Source organism: Amphiura filiformis, chromosome 4 (genome assembly GCF_039555335.1).
Source record: "Amphiura filiformis chromosome 4, Afil_fr2py, whole genome shotgun sequence".
NCBI lineage: Eukaryota > Metazoa > Echinodermata > Ophiuroidea > Amphilepidida > Amphiuridae > Amphiura > Amphiura filiformis.
This window is the reverse complement of record NC_092631.1, coordinates 26,920,724-26,943,751: the sequence shown is the minus strand read 5'-3', so window position 1 is coordinate 26,943,751 and position 23,028 is coordinate 26,920,724. Positions and strand designations below refer to the sequence as shown.

General features: G+C 36.0%; 1 protein-coding gene across 1 annotated transcript in view; it reads left to right on the top strand.

Annotated features, from left to right (window-relative positions):
- The window catches only part of LOC140150754 (GATOR2 complex protein MIOS-like), a 68,961-nt gene that overhangs the window by 22,898 nt on the left and 23,035 nt on the right, over positions 1–23,028 (top strand). The window contains 2 exon segments of the mRNA XM_072172856.1: positions 21,284–21,469; positions 22,884–23,017. Of these exon segments, the coding sequence (XP_072028957.1) occupies positions 21,284–21,469; positions 22,884–23,017 (320 nt within the window).

Sequence of the window (23,028 nt, the reverse complement as noted above, 5' to 3'; positions counted from 1 at the left end):
CATTTTGGTGTCTACCCCATAACTAAATTGGCGAGTCTAAGAGTCAGCGCACGGCTTGGCGCAGGCGTGCTACGGCGCAGCACTATGATGATAAAAACTATCACACGGAGAGGCCACACAAATACCACACAAGGTCATTTTTATGTAACTCTTTTTTTATGTAATGCTACCAAACATCATCTGATTAAATACACGTATATGCACAAGAGCAAAATATACAAATTGATGCAAAAGATACTTTATATATATACCAGTATGCTACCACAAAAGTGAGGGCATGTTCAGATTGCATGCATAAAAGAATTCAAAAAGGTGATTATCAAACAGGGCTAAGGACCAAATTAGCCAAAAATATTCCAAAATCAAAACATCATTTTTTTTTAAATGCTGGGATAATTTACCATTTTTTTTTGAGCAATTTGATACTCAATCTTACATAAAGGATTTAAGACTACTAAACAAGGGGGAAATTTTTTGAAATTTACATTTGTCAATAAAAAATTTACAACACAAAAATAGATATCAAACAGGGATATGTACTGTTATTTGTTGTTATTTTTGTATTATGCAAGTAATTCAAATAAATATTATTATTATTATTATTATTATTTAATATTATTATCATTATAACGACAAACACACACAATTTCTTTGGACAATTTAAAGTAGGACTACATGTAAAAATCAGGAATTATACATTATCTGATAGCTTTATTTTATTACATATTTCAGGCACAGTACTCCATCCCTTTCCATCTTTATATCATGTAAAAAGAGGGTTGCCTCAGAAGATTGTGCATGTAGCTTTTAACATTTGAATTGTAAGATATTAGTTTTTTGTCATGTTTTTGTTTTATTAAGGGCTCGGATAGCGACGTTTTCACATATTTATTGTGGGACCTGAGAGTACATCAGACATATCGAATTGCATTTTGAAAATGAGGAATGTCCTTCTGATAAATTTGATTTTTTGAAATCCGCGATATAATACACATTTTATGGCAAATGATTAAAAATTGATATTTTGACCTTTCGTATTGAAGATATAGATTTTTTCCCAAAAACATCAACAAATTTTAGGTCTTTTTGGGAAAAAATGTATATCTTCAATATGAAAGGTCTACATGTCAGCTACATACTCTTTAAATACATATCATTAGAATGATAAAGTTTGCTTTGAGGATGGTTAAATATCAAAAATAAAAAATATCAAATTTTAATAATTTGCCATAAAATTTGTATTACCGTATTTCCTCGAATAGTCGCCCCCATCAAATAAACGCCCCACCACTTTTTTTCAACCAAAATGCTGATATTTCCATGCTATCTTGTGTAGTAAGCTTATTAAGTTACATGGTTGATAATAGCAGCAATAATTGGCGAAAATCTGCATCGGAAACCCGGAAGTGAACCAAAAGTCAGTGTTTCTAGTTCAGAGTTAGTCATTTTAGCGTGACTTTTAAGCTTACCTTATGATTTTAACGGAATTGTCGTACTAAAATGACCTCTAATAAATGCCCCCCCGTTTGGAAAATGCAAGCGCGCCCGGGGCATTTATTCGTGGAAATACGGTATATCGCGTATTTTTAAAAAAAAAAAAATCGAAATTATTTGATATCAGAAGGACATTCCTCTCTTTCAAAATGCAATTCGATATGTCTGATGTGCTCTCAGGTCCCACAAGCCCTCAGAAAAAAGTGGGTGAAATATGCAATTAATTTATTTTTAATGAATGGAGCATTTACTGATTTTATAAAAAAATAACTATTTTCTTCTGAGGAAAACCTTCTTTTCTTGACCTAAAGTAAGACATTTTATAATCACAAGCAACAGTGCATTAATTGTAGGAGGAATTGAAAGGAGACATATCTGACAGTGAAAACTAACATTTATGGAAAAGAAATAGTAATCTATTTCTTATGAAAATATTACAATATTACTTTAGTCGATATCAATATATGCAAACTTCTCCAAAAAACAAATTTCTCCAGTGTGAAGTGTTCTTTCATCAACAATAACAATACTGTTTGCCTGTATTTTATATGGATGTGGCATCTTCTGGCAGGTTTTCCTAGACCACATATAAAGAGATAATCACGCTGAATTGAATACCTGAGTGGAAGAAGGGCCCAACTCCAATTTTTTACAAAAATGAGTTAGACCCAGCATTTTATTGCCAGCAGACTGTTCTTCCTTGTGTGTGAAAGATGAGTGAAAATCCACTCTCTAAATAGTCTTCCATATACACTTAATCATGGTTTTCATGGAAGGCCCAACTCCATGGAGTTGGGCCCTTCTTCCACAAATATTGGGTTAAAGAGGAAATGTGTTCATCCATGAAATCTGCATTTCACTACAATAAACTTTCTAGCTAACATATTACATGCTTCTACTGTGCAATTAATGGATAATTATCAAATTTCTGTAGCTATTTATAACACATCTGATTATGGAACTGGCACTTGCAGTATATTAGTGGAAGTAGGGCCCAACTCCAGCTCATATTAAGACCTGTACCATTGCCATGGAAACATCATATTTAATTTCAAATGTATGTAATATTGTATGTTCATGTATTAAAGGTCCTCTGAAGATGAAAACCTACTGTCTATAAAACTTGTCCAAATATTAAGTTTTTTTTTAATATCTCAAAAACATGGTTGAACAAATTCATCAGGATCGGTAGAGTAAACTCATTAACCAAAGTTCTTGATATCTGATCCAGAAATTGCACTTACTTTGTGTACGTTTCAGCAACACTGTTGCCTTTGTCAACACTTGATGATGAGTGATTCCTACTGGCAACCGACGCTAGGTGTATCTCCAGCGTAGGTCTTGGTGTTGCCAGTTGATTTTCCATCTGGGGATTTTCTTGAACCCAGTTCTAGAAACTCATCAAAAATGTGTGAGAGTTGATACTGCCCGTCGTCTCTGTTCATGGTAATGCCCCTCCTCTTTCTCAAAACAGTTTTGATGGAGTTGGGCCCTTCTTCCACTCAGGTATTCAATTGTATGAGTTAAATTAGAGTAGAAAAAATACACAATTTTAGACATGGATTGCATAATAAGTCTTGTCAATATCTTTTAAACTTAATGTTGCCAAATATTTCTCAGTTCAAAGGGTAACATCATCAGCCTGCCAGATGGCTGTAAGTGATTCTCCAGAATTTCAGAAAGTAAATAATAAAAACACCTTTGTGAAGGTTGTCATTCATCCAGGTAATCAAATATAAAATTAAACTTGTTAAATCTATTCAACTGGACTCACGGTTTTGAGAGGCAACGGTTTCACACCTTATCCTAGGTGCATCTTCAGGCCGTCTGTTGGTCTGTCGGCAATTGGTCACTGACCAGTGGCGAGATGGTGTTGCCAGAGGTCGTAGATTTAGAGCCAAACTTCTTTGGAATGTTCTTGATAACGGAATTGTAGGCCCCCGCCAAGTTGTCAACACCATCTCGCCACTGGTCAGTGACCAATTGCCGACAGACCAACAGACGGCCTGAAGATGCACCTAGGATAAGGTGTGAAACCGTTGCCTCTCAAAACCGTGAGTCCAGTTGAATAGATTTAACAAGTTTAATTTTATAATAAAAACACCTAAAACTCAATTTTAAAGTTAATAAAATTGAAAGTTTAAACTTCAACCTAGGAACAAAATCTAAAAATATACTATGAACTATTTAAAAAACACCTCTGGATTCTCTATGGATGTGGTGACATCTGACAGATTTTTCCTATGCCACTAAGGGGGTGGGGGACATTTTGGGTAGGGAAGGGAGAGGGGTAGAAGCAAGCATTGTTTCTTGTGGGTGGAAGGGGGAAGACAAATTTATGGCAAACATTTGTGGGACACCTTTGCATTATAGTGCTCTACAAAGGCATATAACTACTTACTAGTATGGAACATTCAAATATGTGAATATATATGACGAACCAGGATTTAAGTTGCAATTTTCAATATTTATGCCTGTTATGCCTCCACCACGAGGCATACTGTTTTTGCAATGTCCAAACTACAAATTAATGCAAAAACTTAGGTAGATTTAAAGTTGCCCATGACATAGTGTATTATTTCCTTAATGCATTGCAATGGTTAAAAATCATGATTTAAGTCTCAATAAATATGTAGTTTGAAGTTTGTTCCCAATTCATATACACATCGTCCATCCAGTCAAGTTTGATCTGTGCGGCGAGTGACCCAAGCAAGGTCATTTTAAAGGTCACGACAGTCTAGTTGGACCAGTGGCTTAACTAGGGTTGGTAGCGCCCGGGGCAAGAAACAAAATTGGCGCCCTACCCCCACCCGAGAATATCTTAGACGCGGGCAGTGGTGTAGCTAGGGGTTGTGTCACACAGGGCTAAAAATACATAATGGTGCCCCACCCCACCCCAATTCATGAAACAATTGCGCGCAAAATTTTGGAAAAATAAGGCCTACCATTAATTAATTTTGGTTACTAGAAGTTGAATATCGGTCTTAAAATGTTCTTTCAATTGATTTTGTGCTGAAATGCACTCTTTTGACTTTCATCGCTTGGAGGGACTTTCATCGCTTGGAGGGGCGCAGAATCGATGCTGAATCAATTGGTCAATTGACACCCCCTAAGGGTGGCGCACGTTGAAGAATCGTTATACTATGTGCTCCTTACTGAAGATTTGGTGGCTCTGAAAAGAGCCGTTCAAGCGGACTGCCCCTTAAAAGGTTGGTGGTTCTGAAAAGAATCCTTTTAGTAGGTGCCCCTTTCCTACTGAAGAATTGGTGGCTCTGAAAAGAGATGTTCATGTTGAAGAGAAATTTTCTGTTTTTGATCCGTGTATAGCCCTAATCTTGACTGTTGATCTTCTTCCTTAATTACAACTTTAGACTGATAAGTCATAGATAGGTATTTTCTGAATCTTTGTGACAAGATGAATATTTCGGAATAGGTTTTAAGAAATTTGAGCAATGTTAAGTTTTTACCCCTGTATAAACTTTGACCTTGGCATTCTGGGATCACTCAAGGGTACCAATAGGGCTTCATTAGGCCTATATATTATTTCTACATGCGTAGGACTATCATTTAAACCAAGAAACCCCTAGTCATATGTGACTTTACGTAAAGGGGCCTTTTCTACTTGACTAAATATTACTAAGTTGCACAATGTAGATCAAATGTAGTACAGCAATGTTTGAGGAAAGTTGTATTGATAAAATCATAAAATGAAATGAACATGACTACAGAATTGTTTCCATGTCATTGTAACAATGTGGGTGTGTCCGATCTACATAATGTTTTGACACACGATCTATAGTAGCATACAGAAATGGATTTAGTACAGAATTGACTGGTAAAGCAAATGCTGTTATCCATGGGAGCCATTCAGGGGGGAGTTCTTTTACTCCAGTCTGTGCTAGAATACCCAAAACGACGATAGGAAGCCAACACATGAGGTCAGTTAACGCGATGGCACCCATCTTGATAGCCATTTTGAAATCAGTTTTAAGCAGCGCAAATCCTGATTTCCAGATATTCATGAAAAGGAGTGTGTAACATATTGCAATCATCATACATAACAGAAAATTAAGTCCAAGAAACAGACCAATTGAGAAATAATTTCCTCTTTGTGAGCCAATTTTCGTAAATATTTGTAATTGGAGAAGATCATCTGGCCTATCAAAATTGTAGGATATTGTAATGTTTTCATAATTGCTTCTGTATATTTTACTTCTTATTAATGGTAACCCAATGCATACGTCAGAAAATTGATATAATTTATTATCATGGAAGATTGCAGGTATTACGCTTAATGCAAGAGCAATAACCCAGGCAAATGTTGCCAGCAATACTTGTGTCCTTTTACCAAAAAGCTTACTTGTTATAAAGATTCTTCTAAATGCCCAAAGTCTATCCACAGCTATAAGGGTTAAAAAAAGAAGGGATGCTTCACTTGATAAGACTGATAGAAATCCTGCTACTTTGCAAAACACACTATTTCTCCAAAGTTTAGCATGCGAAGGAAAGTTCTCTTTATAGTATTCATCAACTGATGCAATTGCTAACAAATACAGACCCATTAGTAAGTCTGCTAGAGCTAAATTTGTGATAAAAACAATTTGCTTCACTTCTTTTTCATCTGTTGGTTTAGGCATTATCATTTGGCAACCCCAAATAAAAATTAATGTGTTTGCAAACAAAGTAGAAAAGCCAAAAATCCATGTACACCACTTAACTCCAGTGGAGGGAAGAAGCTGCTTACATGTCAAGTAAGGAGATTTTTCATTTCTTGGAACACATTGAGACTGATTTGATAATTCGAGAAAGCAACATGTGGCAGGTTTGTCCAAACTAAGGTAGCTGTTGTTCTGCAGAGTCATTCCAGTGAAAGAGGATTTAGTAACCCTTACTATGTCATTTTTCTCGAGGGCTAAATGTTTCAGTTTGGTCAGACCATACAGGGATCTACTGTGGATTGTATTCAATTTATTATCACGAAGGTCCAGTACTATTAAATCTGTCAAATTTGCAAATTGATATGGATAAAGTTTGCTAATGTTGTTTGCATTCAGTGTTAATAGCTCTAATGGTATTCCATTAGAATAGTGGAAAATATCTTCTGGTATTTCAGTCAAGCTGTTTGAACTAAGAGAGAGAGTTTCTAAGTGTGTGAGGTCTTTAAATATGGCAGGAGGTAATGCTTCAATGCTATTGTTACTCAGATCGATTACCTCTAACCATGTTAGCCCATTGAAAAGGCCAGTTTGAATCATCTTCAGTTTATTGTTTTTCAGACCAAGCTCTTGCAATAATTGCAGATCTCTGAATACACCTGATGGTAATGATTCAATGATATTGTTGCTCAGATCTAATGTCTGTAACTGTGTCAACCCATAGAAAAGGACAATTTGAATCCTCTTCAGTTTATTGTTATTCAGACCAAGTAGTGTCAATAACTGCAGATCTTTGAATACACCTGATGGTAATGATTCAATGTTATTGTAAGCCAAAGGTAATACTTCTAACTTTGTCAACCCATTGAAAATTTCAGTTTGATTTATCTTCAATCTGTTGTTTTTCAGACCTAGCTCTTGCAATAATTGCAGATCTCTGAATACACCTGATGGTAATGATTCAATGCTGTTGTTGCTCAGACGTAATATCTGTAACTTTGTCAAGTTATCGAATAGGTCACTTTGGATCATCTTCAGTTTGTTGTTACCCAGATCAAGCTCTTGCAATAATTGCAGATATCTGAATACACCTGATGGTAATGATTCAATGTTATTGTAAGCAAGGGATAATATATGTAACTTTGTCAACTCATTGAAAAGGTCAATTTTAATCTTCTTCAGTTTGTTGTTTTTCAGACCTAGCTCTTGCAATGACTGCAGATCTCTGAATACACCTGATGGTAATGATGCTATGCTGTTGTTGCTCAGACCTAATATCTGTAACTTTGTCAAGTTATAGAATAAATCACTTTGAATCATCTTCAGTGTGTTGTTATTCAGATCAAGCTCTTGCAATAATTGCAGATCTCTGAATACACCTGACGGTAATGATTCAATGCTATTGTTGGTCAGATATAATACCTGTAACTGTGTCAACCCATTGAAAAGATCAGTTTGAATCATCTTCAATGTGTTGTTGTTCAGCCAAAGCAGTTGCAATAATTGCAGGTCTCTGAATACACTAGATGGCAATGATGCAATGCTGTTGTTGCTCAGAACTAATACCTCCAACTTTGTCAACCCATAAAAAAGACCAGTTTGAATCATCTTAAGTTTGTTGTTATTCAGACCAAGCTGTTGCAATGATCGCAGATCTCTGAATACACCTGATGGTAATGTTTCAATGCTATTGTTACCCAGATGTAATTTCTGTAATTTTGTCAACCCATAGAAAAGGTCAATTTGAATCATCTTCAGTTTGTTGCCGTCCACCAAGAGACCTTGCAATAAATAGAGGTCGCTGAATACACCTGATGGAAATGATTCAATGCTGTTGTAACCCATGTCTAACATTTCTAATTTTGTCAAATTCCTGAAAAGATCAGTATGTACGTTCTCTAGTATATTAGAATACAAGTATAGGCGTTTTAAACTATGAAGATGACTGAACAGGTCATTTGGAATGGACACTATGTCATTGTATGATAGGATTAGTGATATCAATGTGGATGTATTCTCAGATATTGTTTGATTCAGGAGAGAAAGTTTATTGTTATCAAATGACACGTGAGTCACATTCTGTGGGAGATTCATAGGAAACTTTGAGAAATTGTTTGAGGAAAGGTCCAACAAAAGAAGTTCACTTTGAAGGTTTTCAATTTGGGATAAATGGGAATCAGTTATTGACAAGACTTGTAAGCTTTCCATGTAAGAAAATATGTCTGGTTCTTCTACTTTGTTGATAGTATTACTTCCTAAATACAGTACTTGTACATGGACTAAAGCATCTAACCAGCTATGCGAGATATATGTTAACTTATTTACATTTAAAAGTAACCGTTTTAGTGTATACAAATGTAAGAATGAGCCGGATTCTATACTTGAGATTTGGTTAAATGACAAATCCAGTGTATGAATGTTTCGTAAACCTTGAAAAATACCTGTACCAATGGTGCTAATGTTATTTTGACTCAGCAACAAAATGATGACATCCTTCAGGTTGAAGAAGGTGTTCGGTTCCACTTGAGTAACTCGTCTATTGGAGAGGTCTATTGCCGTTGAGTTTGAGAGAATCATATCAGGATGTTGATACACTAGCAGAGTGTTTTTGTTAGCAGCAGGTATATCAGGACAGTCTGAGAGAAAGAGCTGAAAGTTTAGGGAACAAAAACAGCCAACCGGACATTGCGGAAATTCAACCAAAAGTATGTCATCTGGAAGGCCAAGATCAAATCCTTGTAGTTCATCTGGATTGAAGTTTGAATCACCTGTAAAAGTTATCTTGAGAGATGGGTAGTACTCTTCTAGTGAAAAATATGGAAATGGGTAATAATATGGGATTTGGAAAATATTATCAAAGATCTGGACATTTTTACACTGATGGAACTTGCTATTTCGGGATTTGTGGAGACCAGCTGGATCAAGCAATACATTTTCATTTGATAGTGAAATGCCATTATGTATTTCTACTATAGACGAAACTCTCATGTTGATATACATGGCGCTGCAATTAAGAACTATCGCGCATGGCTCTTCAGAAGATCCAATCCAGCCAAAAGATTGATTGAAGCATTTTTCTCCAGATTCCTGTAGAGTGAAGTAGTTGTAAATAGACCACAAGGACAAATGAAGAACATTCACCATTATTCCTTGGTAATCGGATGAGGATACAGTAAAGTTACAAGTTTCGTTATCATACGTTTGAATTGTAATTGTGTCATTCTGCCGGAGAATGAAATCTTGCTGTTGACATCTGATAGTATCATGAGTTACCTCAGATGTTGCAACTTTTGCAAAGATCATCCCGAGCGTAAACAAAACAAGGCACTGATATGATTGGATTGCCATCATCCTGAGAGCTGTATGTCCTGAACACAAAACAGAAAATATAATTATTATGAGTGTTTGAATCAGGACAAATTTGGTATCATCCTCGGGCGGTGTCATTCAATACGAACCAGTTCATTGATAAGGAAAAGTATTTCGTTACATTTATAACTTCATCCCTATCTTGCGGAGCATCTTACCCCAAAATGGCCTTGACATTTTTTGTCTCATTTCTTTTAGTTCACCCACCAACACCACTGTCCTTTTAGCATATATACGTTAGTTACTTGGTGTTAATAAGAGAGACTGGTCATAGCAACCTATGGGGAGTAAATGAGAGGGCCCCAGGATTTGGTCCCCAGGGTAGTCATCTACTAACAAATGCAAACTTGCTCTGGCTCAGACCAAGTCACACCTACCCACCAAGTTTGACATCTATGCGACCTGTCAGTTCAGATAATATGGGCCGACACACAGACTCACCGACAGACAGACAGATGAACCCACAGACATATTGTATTAATATGGAGATGTCTCATTTTGTCTTTAATGCACAGCTTTCAGTTCAACCACTAGCAGGCTATGTTAGCACATCTATGACACTAACAAAGGTGACAAAATCCAAATTTTGATGATTTTTATGATCCTCCAGATAAGCAAATCACTGAATAGGCCTTTAACTTGGCAATGAGCTGGATGGAAGTTTAAGTTAGAATAGGTTTTGTCCATGCAATTTAGCTATTGTGACCATCAGCACTGATGTAAGTTTTAACCCTTATCAGTTGCTTTTTGGCGAGGTGACGGAAATAAGGAAGGAAGAAAGAAGAGAATTTTTTTCGGGTACGGTTTAACCCCCAACACTTAGAGTGCCAGACATGTGCACAGGCCTCCCTTGCCACGGGGGTGTAGCTTTGCCAGCCAAGCTTTCCATGGCCATATGACGCAATCGCATCACATGGGATATCTGCCCGTGTATATGCTTTGTGAATTGAGGTTTTTTGATGCTTGGTACGGTATACACATATAGGAGGAAAATTAAGATGTTCTTAACCCCAATGCCCCAGTTGCTTTTTGGAAGGAAGAAAAAGAAAAAACTTTTTTTCGCGTGTACGGTTTTGACCCCCCCCTCCGACCCCTTGAATGTCAGACACGGGCACAGGTAAATTTTCACGATCAATGGGAGAGCGAGTTGGCTCAGTGGTTGTTCCCTCGCCTTGCACCACTGAGGTCCCGGGTTCAAGTCCCGGCGTGGTCCAAGGACTCAAGTGCACTTGGTTTATCTCAATTCCATGCTCGCTCTCACAGGTTTTCACTGGGATCTCCTGTTTCCTCCTGTATCACAAAATTAGTTGTTTGGTTATCAAAAACTTTCTTTACCCAATGGAATTTGGGGAGCTGCACAGATAATTGGTGGATGTTACAATTTATTAAAAAGTGTGGATAGGTTTGTGCCAGGTTCGGCAGCAACCAGCCTAGTTGATCTGATCTGATTGTGATAATTCACCATGGCAGCGAAATTACAGCGCTTTGAATCTAAGATCTGGAAAAAGATGCTTTATAAATCCAAAAATTTACTATTATTTTATTATTTATTTATCAATAAAATGATTGGGTCTGTACAGTGCAGATATGTGGGTATTATTTGTAGAGTGATGAAGAGTAACGTGATTTTTAGCTCTGAGTATTTAGAAGCAGATTTTGGAGAGAACTGAGAAGGGGGCATAGAATTATACTAGACAGCTAGAAGTGGTGATATGCATACTGATGTGTGGTTGATGACATAATCCCCCAGCTGAAACATGAATATTAATGAACCAAAAAATGTACAGCAAGAAGTTTCGCACCACGTATGTTGAAATTCACTTTTGTAGTTAGGATAATAGAAACGACTGGTAAGCAAGTCTACTAAATGACCTCAAAAGGTCAAGTTGTCTGAGTCGCACCATGTATTTTGAAGTTCACTTTTCAATACATGTGTGAACTCAAAAGGTCAAGTTGTCTGAGAAAACAAAAAATGGCGGACAAAGAAGTGGCACCTTTCAAGCAAAGAATACAGCTTATTTAGTCAATGTCAACATGAGATCATTGGCAGAAATATTTTCCTAACATATTGCACTGACACGTCAGCTATATGGCATTTCACAATATAACAGTAATGGAAAGAAAAGTGCAGATGTTAGTCATATTAAAGTGACCAGCTCTAATGATGTCACTATGTAAACAATGTATGGGTATTACCGTATTCGCCTGAGTACAGTCCCACGCCGAGTATAGTCCCACCCCCATTTTTGAAAAATTCCAGAAATTAATTAATGATATCAAAATGCATTGAATTTGAATGCATCTTGATACATTAATAGAGTATGACATGAATACAAAATATCAATTTTCATATTAAAAATACAAAACATCTTGAATTTTTTTTTTTTTTTTTTTTTCTTTAATGACTTCATTTTCTTTTTACTTGCTTGAAATCTTTGAAGTTTACTTTCGTGGGGTCAGGAATTACTGGTTTGGAAGGAGAAGTTTGGCAATGCATTGGACATAGGGTGGTAGATGTCGTTGCATTATTTTGCTATCTACTGCAGATAGCATTGACAAATTTGCACCCCACATCCATGTGATGTTTGATTGACGGTGCCCTTAGTGTTATAGCAAATATAAAAGATGGTCCATGATTGTCCAAAAACATTGTCAACTTTTTAGCTATTCAAATTGCTATGTTTTAAACTGTTTGGGGATATGTATCAGGTATTTTACGCCTTATTCGACTTAAATTATTCAAAATTTGATGAAAATATATGTTTAAAGTGACCGATCCCTGAAATATTTGTGGATGTAATGTAATATTATTTATTGCATGTGTTCCTTATTATATATAAACTAACATGTCCAAGTTTCATTTAAATCGCTCTACTGGATCTGAAGTTATGATCCCAAATGTGAAAAAGCAAACACTGATTTTAGAATTCCTCAGACAATCTCAGAAAATATTGTTCGAACACTTTAAAGGCCTTATTGGAAATAGTCCCCCTTCTACCCCGTACAATGTTGGCATACCCAATATGCTTATCTTCACATATCTTCTCCCAACATTGATTGGTGGGGAAAGGGGCGGGGATATGCTTAAGATGAACATTGAGAGAACTCTATTATAAATCTTAGTTTCCAGTGACTCATAAAGCGCGCGCACTATACTAAGATGAACATGGGAATTACAGTGGGTGTTCGAACACATTTTTTCCGGAATTGTAGGTCTAGGTCCAGGGACGCTAAAAAAAAAAAAAAAAAAATTAAAAAACTTAAAATTTTTATTTTATTTTTAAATTCGAGTATAATCCCACCCCCCAATTGTGAAAAATTTTCACCTAAAAAACGGGTGGGACTATACTCGGACCAATACGGTAATAATTAATTAAGGTGGTATTGAAGGCATTTTGGAAGTGCTCTATTCATGTTTTAAACAGATTTGAAAAGGTTAGCAACTATTTTAAACTGTTGCGATTTGGTACATATAGTTCACAGCATCTTACGAATGGTAGTGATCTTTGGCAAAATTTGCATTGATCATTTCATAGCGAGTGTGTAGAAGAATTCAAATATCACATACATACTTTTGTAGGCCCTGTGGTTCTTGAGTTATGTTGTAAAGAGGGCTGAAACAACAACGCGTTTGTAAAATGTACATAACTCATCAACAACTATAAATCAAGCAAGTTTTCAAAGTATATGATTTGTAGAATAGACTTTTGCAAAAGCAAACATCAAAGTGTTATTTTTTATTAATATATTGATTTTGATAATGACTTTCGATTTTTAGGCTGCTTCGACCAACAATACATCGTGTACCCTTAATTGAGTAGGGCAGAGAACACTGATCAATATGTCTTTTGTTTGAAGCTAATCGGACGTACGATTTTCATAATACACACATTTTAAATTTCTTTGTATTGTATTGTTTTTATCAATAATCATTACAGTTAATACACACCTATGACGTCAGCGCTTATTGTTTTATCGCTCCATTATTTTCCACTAATGGAGCGATGATCACTAATAACACGCCATTCAGTAAATGCCTTTCTCTTTTCTCTGAAAAGCAAATACTTTTCAGGAAGTACTGGCATTTACGAATGTAGTGTTAATATCAATTGCACTTTTGAAGAGCAAGTATTTGCAAAAAGTGCGGTATTGTTATCATCACTTCATTCATGCAAAACAATGATACGAAAAACAAGAAGAAAATGATTTTCATTAATACAATAAATTGAGGAAGCGGATAGCAACATTTGCACAGTATTGTCATGGGACCTGAGAGCACATCAGACATATCGAATTGCATGCTGAATACGAGGATTGTCCCTATATCTAATAATAATAATAAATTTGATTTTGTGAAGTTCGCGATATAATACAAATTATTAAAATTTCATATTTTTTATATTTTTCCAAATGTAACAGTCCTCAAGTAAACTTTATAAATCTAATGATATGTAATTAAACTATAGGCCTATGTAGCTGGGATGAAAAGCCGACTCAATTGAAAATTTGACCTTTCATATAGAACTTAATCATTTGTTTCCAACAAGACCTACATTTTTAGTGTTTTGAGGAAAAATCTATATATCTTTAATAATGAAGGTCACAATTTTCATATGATTGACGGCTGTTCAACCCAACTTCCTACTATTTACTGCATATCGTTAGATTTATACAATTTACTTTGAGGACTGTTAAATTTCAAAAATATCAATTTTTAATAATTTGCCTTAAAATGTGTATTGTATTACGAATTTAAAAAAATCTAAATTATTTGATATCAGAAGGATGTGTCTGATTTGCTCTTAGGTGCCACAAACAAAAAATACGTAAAAGCGCCGCTATCCGAGCCCTTACAATGCAATCTGTGAAAAGCAAGTCAAGATCAAAACGGGCAGGTTAAATTGTTGGCTAAGCACGTTGTACTTATTATGCAAGATGTGTTTTACCCTCACTTAGGCTTTACTTAGTAGGCCTTTACTTTTATTTATTTGGACCTTTCTTTCTACGCTTACTGTTTTTTATAACATTTTTTTTCCTTCTTTATATTTTTATACGTTTTCAGTGGCTTAGGCCCTACATATAATTTGTCATATTTTGGGCAACATTGCTACATATACATAATACACATTCTGTATCAATGTATTTAGGCCTATGAATCTGTTTATTTTCAAATCGTTCTCTTCGGGCATGTTTAATAATGATAAAAGCCACAGTAGGTCTATTTTCTGTATAATTTTTATTTGTCATTAGTATATTTGATGTTTCATCTGATGGTATTTTGGCATGCTTGAATATTTACTTACATCGATCAGTAGGCCTATCCGATACCGTAAAACGGGTAACTTTGGGCACTTTTCAGAGTTTTTAAACCACTGCTTCCAAACAAAACCAAATATATTTCTAATTATCTCTTTTTATGACGTTAGGGTTCCTTCTACACCTTGAAGTTGAAAAAGATTTTTGAATAATTTTGAAAGGGTGCCCTAGGGGTTGAAAATAGCCTGACCAAAGTTACCCCGCATTTGGGGCAACTTTGGTCAGAGTATTACATTCCATGAAGAAAAGAAAATGAAAAAAATTGATCTTCGCTGTATATGGGCAAGGTTTTGTTTTTTGTGACATTTATCCCCATGCAAAATTAAGCAAGCACGCATCCTTGCTCACAAATATCGATTTTTATTTTGTCTGAAAAAAATGTAAAAAAATGCTAATTTTTGGTCAAAAATGCCAATATTTTCGTACGTTTCAAAGAAATTGGACATGAGCGAATTCTTCCAAATATATTTCTTAACAAATTGAGACCAAATATGACTAAAAACAATATTGCTGTACGGAAATATGACCATTTAAAAAAATATATTTGAACGACCAAAGTTACCCCGCTTGCCGAAGTTACCCCCATTTTACGGTAATTAAATATTACAATGTTAGGGACGCTCCATTTGATTTCGGAAGGGGACTGGAAGTTGAGGTGGCTTTTATTTCAAGCGTCAAGGCGGTAAGTTTGTTTTGTTTTTTGCCGACAAAGTTCAAGGACAATAATAGGCCTAGGTAAAATGTGTTGTAGTACATTTAAAATGTTCTTACCTTTTCGTACCTGATTTTGGTCCTTCTGCTGCGAATCAACGATATATATCCTCGGAATGATTCCATCACAAAATTATCCAAGATAAACAATAGTGTCCATAATTGCATGGTTGTTCCAAAATCGTAAACTCGATTCACAGAGAAGAGTATCATTGCTCAGGTATAGCGATAGGTGTAGTTTTCTTGAGGTTGACAACTGTAATGACCATTTCATATGAGCCTATACATGCTATATGACCTTTTTGCCAATTCTCCTTATTATGCAAAATAGAGACCTAAACGCAACATGACGCAACTACTTCAACAGTTAATACATTAGAAGTGGGCATAAAGAACTATTAATGGTCTAATCACTTTAATGATTTTACGAATCTACGTTTATTCAATTTGTGTAACAAACATTTTAAATCTTTATAATTCAAGAAGGTGGTTACGGATGATTTGAACTAAACACCTGGATCGTGATATGATGGGTATTTCTATAGAAATTTTACATAAAGCTGAGTCGGACTATTTTTGCACTTTAGTACGATCATTATATTAGTGTATTGTCCGGCATCAATGAGTAATTGATCAATTTGTAAAGAGCAACCTATTTCAATAACACTCCATTCGTGAAAAATAATGGAGCGGTAAAACAATAGCGACGTCATAGGTGTGTATTAAGTCGGTTAATGGCATGATTAGAGCGTGAGTGGGTAAGAATGGCTTCGCCGCTCCGCGGCTCAGTCATTCTTACCCACTCACGTTCTAATCCTTGGCCATTATCCTATACTTAAAGACCAATTCAGTGATCCCAGCGCAAGTGTGAAAAAAATAAAATTGTTTATAAATTGCTTACAAGTGAAGGATAAGTCATTCAAATTGTCATTTGGTATTTTCAAAATGACAAATTTAACAAAAAGCGAAGAAAACAGCAGTACTGATTAAATTGAAGCCCCATTCAAATACACGCAGAAGATCCCCAGCATGTAGCCACACAGGTGACGTTGGCCCTGCCAACGATTCCCTGGGCATATATGACTTAGGCTGATTGCGTCATCAAGTCATATTTTTAGTAAGGGTTAATGAGCCTTTAAAGTCCTTTTAGCTCATTAACTATATTGCTTATTGATAAAAACAATATGATACAAAGAAAATATAATTTGATATATTATGGAAACCATATGTTCGATTTGCTCCAAACAAAAGGCATTATTGATCTGTACTTTACCCTACTCAAGTATTCAGTTTAAAACATGCTCAAAGCATTTCCTAATTTCTAGAAAATGCCTCTAATACCACCTTAAGTAAAACCAAATATGGAGGTATCCAAAAGTATGCTAATTAGAAGGTTAAACAAATTGGAATATAGTCCTGGTATCCAAAATTATGTAAATGAGTTGAAGGAGGTTACATGAACATGTACAGTAGTTCTCCTGTAGTTTACTATTAGAACTCTGTGGCAGGGATCACAATACTTCAGGTTTTGTAGTATGAATTGCTTAATTACCCAAATACGGAACCGAGAGTGTGGGACAGTCTTATGCCTCACTAGCTATGGATAATGGTGCGTGGAGAAACTTTGTAGTGGCCTGATCCGCAGTCGAATGAAATCGAATGAAATGAATTACCTTTCACTGGACAAGTTACAGGTTGTTTGGTATCTCACATCACAATCCCCAGTAAAGGTCCAAGAAGACAAGCTGTTTGGATCAAAGTGCTACAGTCCAATAGCGTGATACTCAAGTAGCCTGTTCACCTTCCAGTTTGCTTCAGCAATAAATAAAAACAGTACAATTTTACAGTGATAATTCAGATGTTATGCACCAGGGTTATGCATCAGCTGCCAATTGTGTGCTCGTTGCAATTCTAGTTCCGCAAATAGGGCAAGCTAACAAGTATTGTTATATACATGTATATTGTAGCTTGTAAGTTCTTTTATGCTGAGCCCAAGGGGCCACCAGTGGGTATTATCTGTGAAAATTTCAAAAAAGATTCACCTAAAAAACGTCATTTTTTTCAAGATCAAACCACTGCAGTACATAATGTGAAAAGCATATCTAAACCAGCATATTTGAGAAAAAGGATATTCTTTGCTCAATAAATATTAAAAGTCCTTTGAGAAAAAAGTTGTATGAAATCAGGTAAATTTTCTTACTTTAATTGTAATATAAAGATGATACTTTCAATATTTTAGAGCAATGATTATGTGTTCAGGATGATACCCCTTTGTCAATGTCTAATGGTCCCCCTGGGATACTGAACAGCCTTGACACTGGTCTTGAATGGGCTTGGTGTAGCGTGAAATTTTGTATAATACTGATAGTATGGAATACTATATGCATGAGTAATGTTGAAATTCTGAACAAAAATATTATATTGTGCAGTCATGGAAATGGTTGGGGTATTTTTGGTAACTTATTTGGACCTGCTGAATCTAATAATGTTCGTTAGGCGACCAAAAAACGACCAACCCAGATTTTTTGTTGTTGGATTTTTTTAATTGTTTAATTTGCTGTACATAAACACCTTAATTGCACCCCCCCTTTTATTACGAGACGAAACTCAAAATCTATGCATCGAATTAAAAAACTGAACTAGCAAAAACAAACCCAGCTTAATTCTGCAAATTTTGATACCTCATTTTTTGGATAGATCATAATTTGTAGCCATGGTGACTCCTTGAATGAAAAAGATGCATTTTCAAAAGTTGCACTAAAAAGCTACAATGTATTCAAGTCAGTGTACTATTACATATTCTCTACATTCGACTGGTCAAGGATGACCTGTGGTGACCAGTGATAACCAGGCACTCTAGCAACAAAGGTAACATTTTCAATGGGTTTAGCATGTTAGGTGCAGCTTTTAAATAAGGTCACTATTAGCGTGTTTCTATTGGGACCGTTTACCGGTAAAAAGATGGTAAAGGGATTATTTCTGCTCAATAGAAACTGACCTTCCCGCTATATACCGTAAACAGGGCGAAGTTTTTACCGTAACGCTTTTTTTTTCTTGAGGAAGGAAAATAGCGGGACGCTTACCAGCAAACGCTAATAGAAACGCACTCCGTTCCGATTGAATGCGCATACAGGGAAGAAAACGGAAGTTGAGTCGCGAAATTGACCTCTGTCTGCATCATCAATGAGCTAGCGTTTTTATAATACCATCCCGTTCGCAAAAAATCATAGGCCTAATCATACAATATTTGACTCACTTGCTAATAGCCTAAAGAAAATGGCAGAAAAATATTCATAATGCATTATACATAATTGATGGTAAATATTTAACATGAGTTATGATTTATGACCTTATAGTAAAAGCCATAAAATAAACCCGGAAATAAAACAACAACAACAGCGGATGAATCCAGCTGTGCATGCGAAATAAATAGAAACTAGAGATAATTTGCGCTCACAGAGCGCAGACAATCGCAAGGCATGTAACCCTTTAATGACCGTTTGACCTGACCTTTGACCCTAATGTTTTCCAGGTCACGAGGTTTGTTGTCACTGAAATTGATCCCCCCATACCCCTTACAGAAAATGAAATTGAGGTATAAGATTTGACCCAGATAACCTTTGACCTGACCCCTGCAAAGTGTTCCAACATATTCCCCCTGGTCATCAAGTTTGTTGTCACTGAGTTTGAGCCTCATACCCTTTACAGATGTCCAAAAAATGCATTTCTAAAATTTGACCTCTGAATGACCCATGACCCCTGCAAAATGTTCCCGTGGTCATGAGATTTGTTATCACTGAGTTTGAGCCCCATACCCCTTACAGATGTCCAGAAAAGGAAATTATAAGTCATCAAGTTTGTTGTCACAGTTTGAGTCCTGTACCCTTACAGATGTACAGAAAATGCATTTCTTAAATTTGACCTCTACATGACCTTTGACCTGACCCCTGTAAAATGTTCCCCTGGTCATGAGATTTGTTGTCACCGAGTTTGAGCCCATACCCCTTATGAATGTTGAGATAATGCAATTGTAAGATTTTACCCCCTTAATGACCTTTAACCCCAATTCTTTGTACAACTTTTAGACACTGGCTAGAGGCGATGCAGGTACATGATGACATTGTGTTATGTAATTTGTGGAAGAAGAAGCATTTTTAGTGAAAATCACATTTTGGCCATAGCGACCTTTTGATGACCTTTGACCCCGAGTTGTCATGTAACATTTGTGCCCCCACCCAATGGTCCTTGTGACCAAATATGGTCACATTGGCCTAAAGCATATGGCTACGATGGCTCGTTATAAGTTTGACAGAAGAAAGAAAGAAGAAGAACTGACCAAAAACAGAACACTCGCAAATTGGAAATTTACGATTGTAATCAACTCGGATCCGCGGCGGTGTGCTTCAGAAGATTAGAAAGATTTCATGATTTTAATATTATATTGTAAATGTTAAATTACTATTCATTTTAAAAAGAATATTATCTGAAATTAAAATGTCAAAGATTAAATTCTAAGACCTATTTTTTTGCGCGCAACAATACTGAATACTCACGGTCGATATCAAAGAACTGAGGGGGGATTCCCCAATGCCAGGAGTACGAGAACGAATGACAACGCTAAAAAAAAAAAACATATTATTCAGTCTTCTTTTCTTGAGTTTGGTACCTCATTTTTAGCCAAACAATTAAGAAAATACTACAATACTAAAATCCACAATGCTTGGCGATTGACCCTGGAATTGACCCCAGTGCACAACCTTTCACCGGCAAACTTTCGAGACGTGTCAATCGATGCTGTTCGTCAAGTGTTTACCGGTAAACAATGTGCAATGGAAACTGGCCGTTATCCGTCTTTCGCCGCTATTTGACCGCAAACAGTTTTACCGGTAAAATGCAGGGGACTCAATAGAAACACGCTATATTGCACCAACTTTTGTTCTATTAAAATAAATGAGACATCAAAATTTGTTAAACAAACCTGGGTTTCCATTTGCTATTTCAGTTTTGAATTTTGATGCATAGATTTTGAGTTATTATCTCATGATAAAGGGGGGGCGGGATAATTACTTTTTGGCAGATGTTTATATAAAATCAGCAGTTTTTTGGTCAAAAGTTGATTCAGTTTGATGGAAATTGCTGTATGCATGTAAAATCAGGTGTTTGGGGCAAAAAGTAGATTATTTTGACTGAATAAAATGCAAGAGAACCAAAGGAAAAATTATTGACAGATTTTGGTGATTTTAGAGTCATTTGCTTGTTTGGTCTGTTGCCTTACCAAGCTTTACTTTGTATCCATGACCCTAAAATTGACCCCTAAAATGACCCATAGGGTTATTATAATTATAATACAGGCATCCAAAATTAAACATGCTCAGATTTCACTTGAAAGCATATTAAATTACCTATCTGGTCGTGAGGATCACAAAAATATTAAGTTAGTGCGCGTATGACATTTAGGCATTAACAGCTGAAATGTAGGTGATAACGCTGATGAAAATTTTGTCCATGGCAGAAGTGACCTGTTGGAGTGGGCTGCCATAGATAGCTGGTTGGGCATTTTTTATAGGACAAGCAAGTGTAGCCAACAATCAGGCTTATTACACTGATCGGAACCGACTGAAGAGTTATAAATATCTCACAAAGAAGGAATATTCAAATAGTAAGCTATGTTATGAATTTTCAGTGTCTCATTGTCCAACAATGTACATTTTACGGGCATGTTTTGCTTCATTTTACAGCGTGAACCTGGTTTAAGTGTAGAAGACAGAATAGCATTCGCCTGTTTGTTTCTAAGCGACATGCAGATCTATGCCTATGTGGAGGAACTAATGGATCAGGCTATTACTGAGGGTGACTTACAAGGCATTCTACTATCAGGACTCACTAAGGATGGTGTCACGCTTCTACAAGCTTATGTTGATATGGTGAGATTATCAGAAATTTTTTTAATTTTTTAATATTTTTAAAAAGCAACTCAATATATATGGTCTCATCATAATGGGCTATTCCAGTTGAAATCCACACTACCCCTGTGGAAGATTTTGGAAATATCTTCCACTCTCTCTGTATTTATGTCTTTACTTATCTTCCACATCTGGAGTGCGTAATTCAAATGGAAGTTACCGAATTGTCTATTGCGTTCAAAACTCATACTCCCTCTCTGGGAGTCTTTAGCTAAATCTTCCACAGGGGTAGTGTGGGTTTTAAATGGAATAGCCCAATAAATGCTCCCCTCTAATAAATGCTAACCTTGTGATTTTTTAATAAGAAAGTGACAGATTTTACAAAAATTTCCATACCGTATCATGAGTATTCAGTAAGCTTAGTCATGAGTATTCAGTAAGGCATCAGTACTGGCTATCACAATCACTAAGTTGCATGGACAAAACCTATTCTAACTCGAAATACCATCCAGTTGTTTGCCGAACGGGAAGTGGATCATACTTTCGATTTTCGCCTCGATTTGTAAAGCTTTTTTCACTGAAAATTTGCCTCTGAAAAATTAATGCCCCTCTCGAAAAGTTGCACAACCCCGGGGCATTTATGAGACAATGCGGTAACTTGATTTGTACAATTCATATTGTCTTTTGCTTCACATGATTACTGTCATACACATATCTCAAAAGGCTGCCTTGTGTGATTGTTATTGTGGAATAATACCCTGCGCACAAGTATAAATCTAACCCTAATACTTACCCAACCCAATTATAACCCTAATCCTAACCCACCTTAATTATAACCCTAACCCTAATTATAACCCTAACCTAACCCTATCCCTAAAACACAGAATGCGCAGGGTATACCCGAATTATACCGTCATCTACTTTTGATGAGATACACCGTAAAGTTAACTTGATGAATTCATTTTGATGTATTTTCACAATTACAATATCATTTCCATTCATAAAAAAAGAAGCATGCTGAAATATAAAACAATAATATGAAATACAACAATGTTAATAAAACTGGCATACGGTTTTGAAATACGACAGTATGTGACGCAGACTACGATATGTGACCATCCACCACAACTGAGCCCGGATGTCGCCAGTGCCACTATTGAGATATGCTCCATTGAACTTAACCTTAAACAATAGGGGACAAAGGATTTATTGACTGTTTTATTGATTTTTCACTACTTAAATGTCAAGTACATGATATACATCATTGTAAAGCTAATTTCAAGTAGAATATTTTGGTTGAATATCTCAAAAATGATGATTGGCGACTTCAGGGCTCAGTTGTGCTGGATGGTCACATATGTCATTGCATATGATTGTGTGCAACTAGAGTGACATTCAATATTTATTGATGTTCAATTTTGTGTTGCTTTATTAGACAGCAGATGTGCAGACAGCCAGTCTTGTTGCAGTACAGTGTCTTCCATCGGAATTATGTAAAGACCAAAGAGTTACACACTGGATAGAAAGCTACAGGAGTCTATTAGACACATGGACATTATGGCATCAAAGGTAAGGCCAAA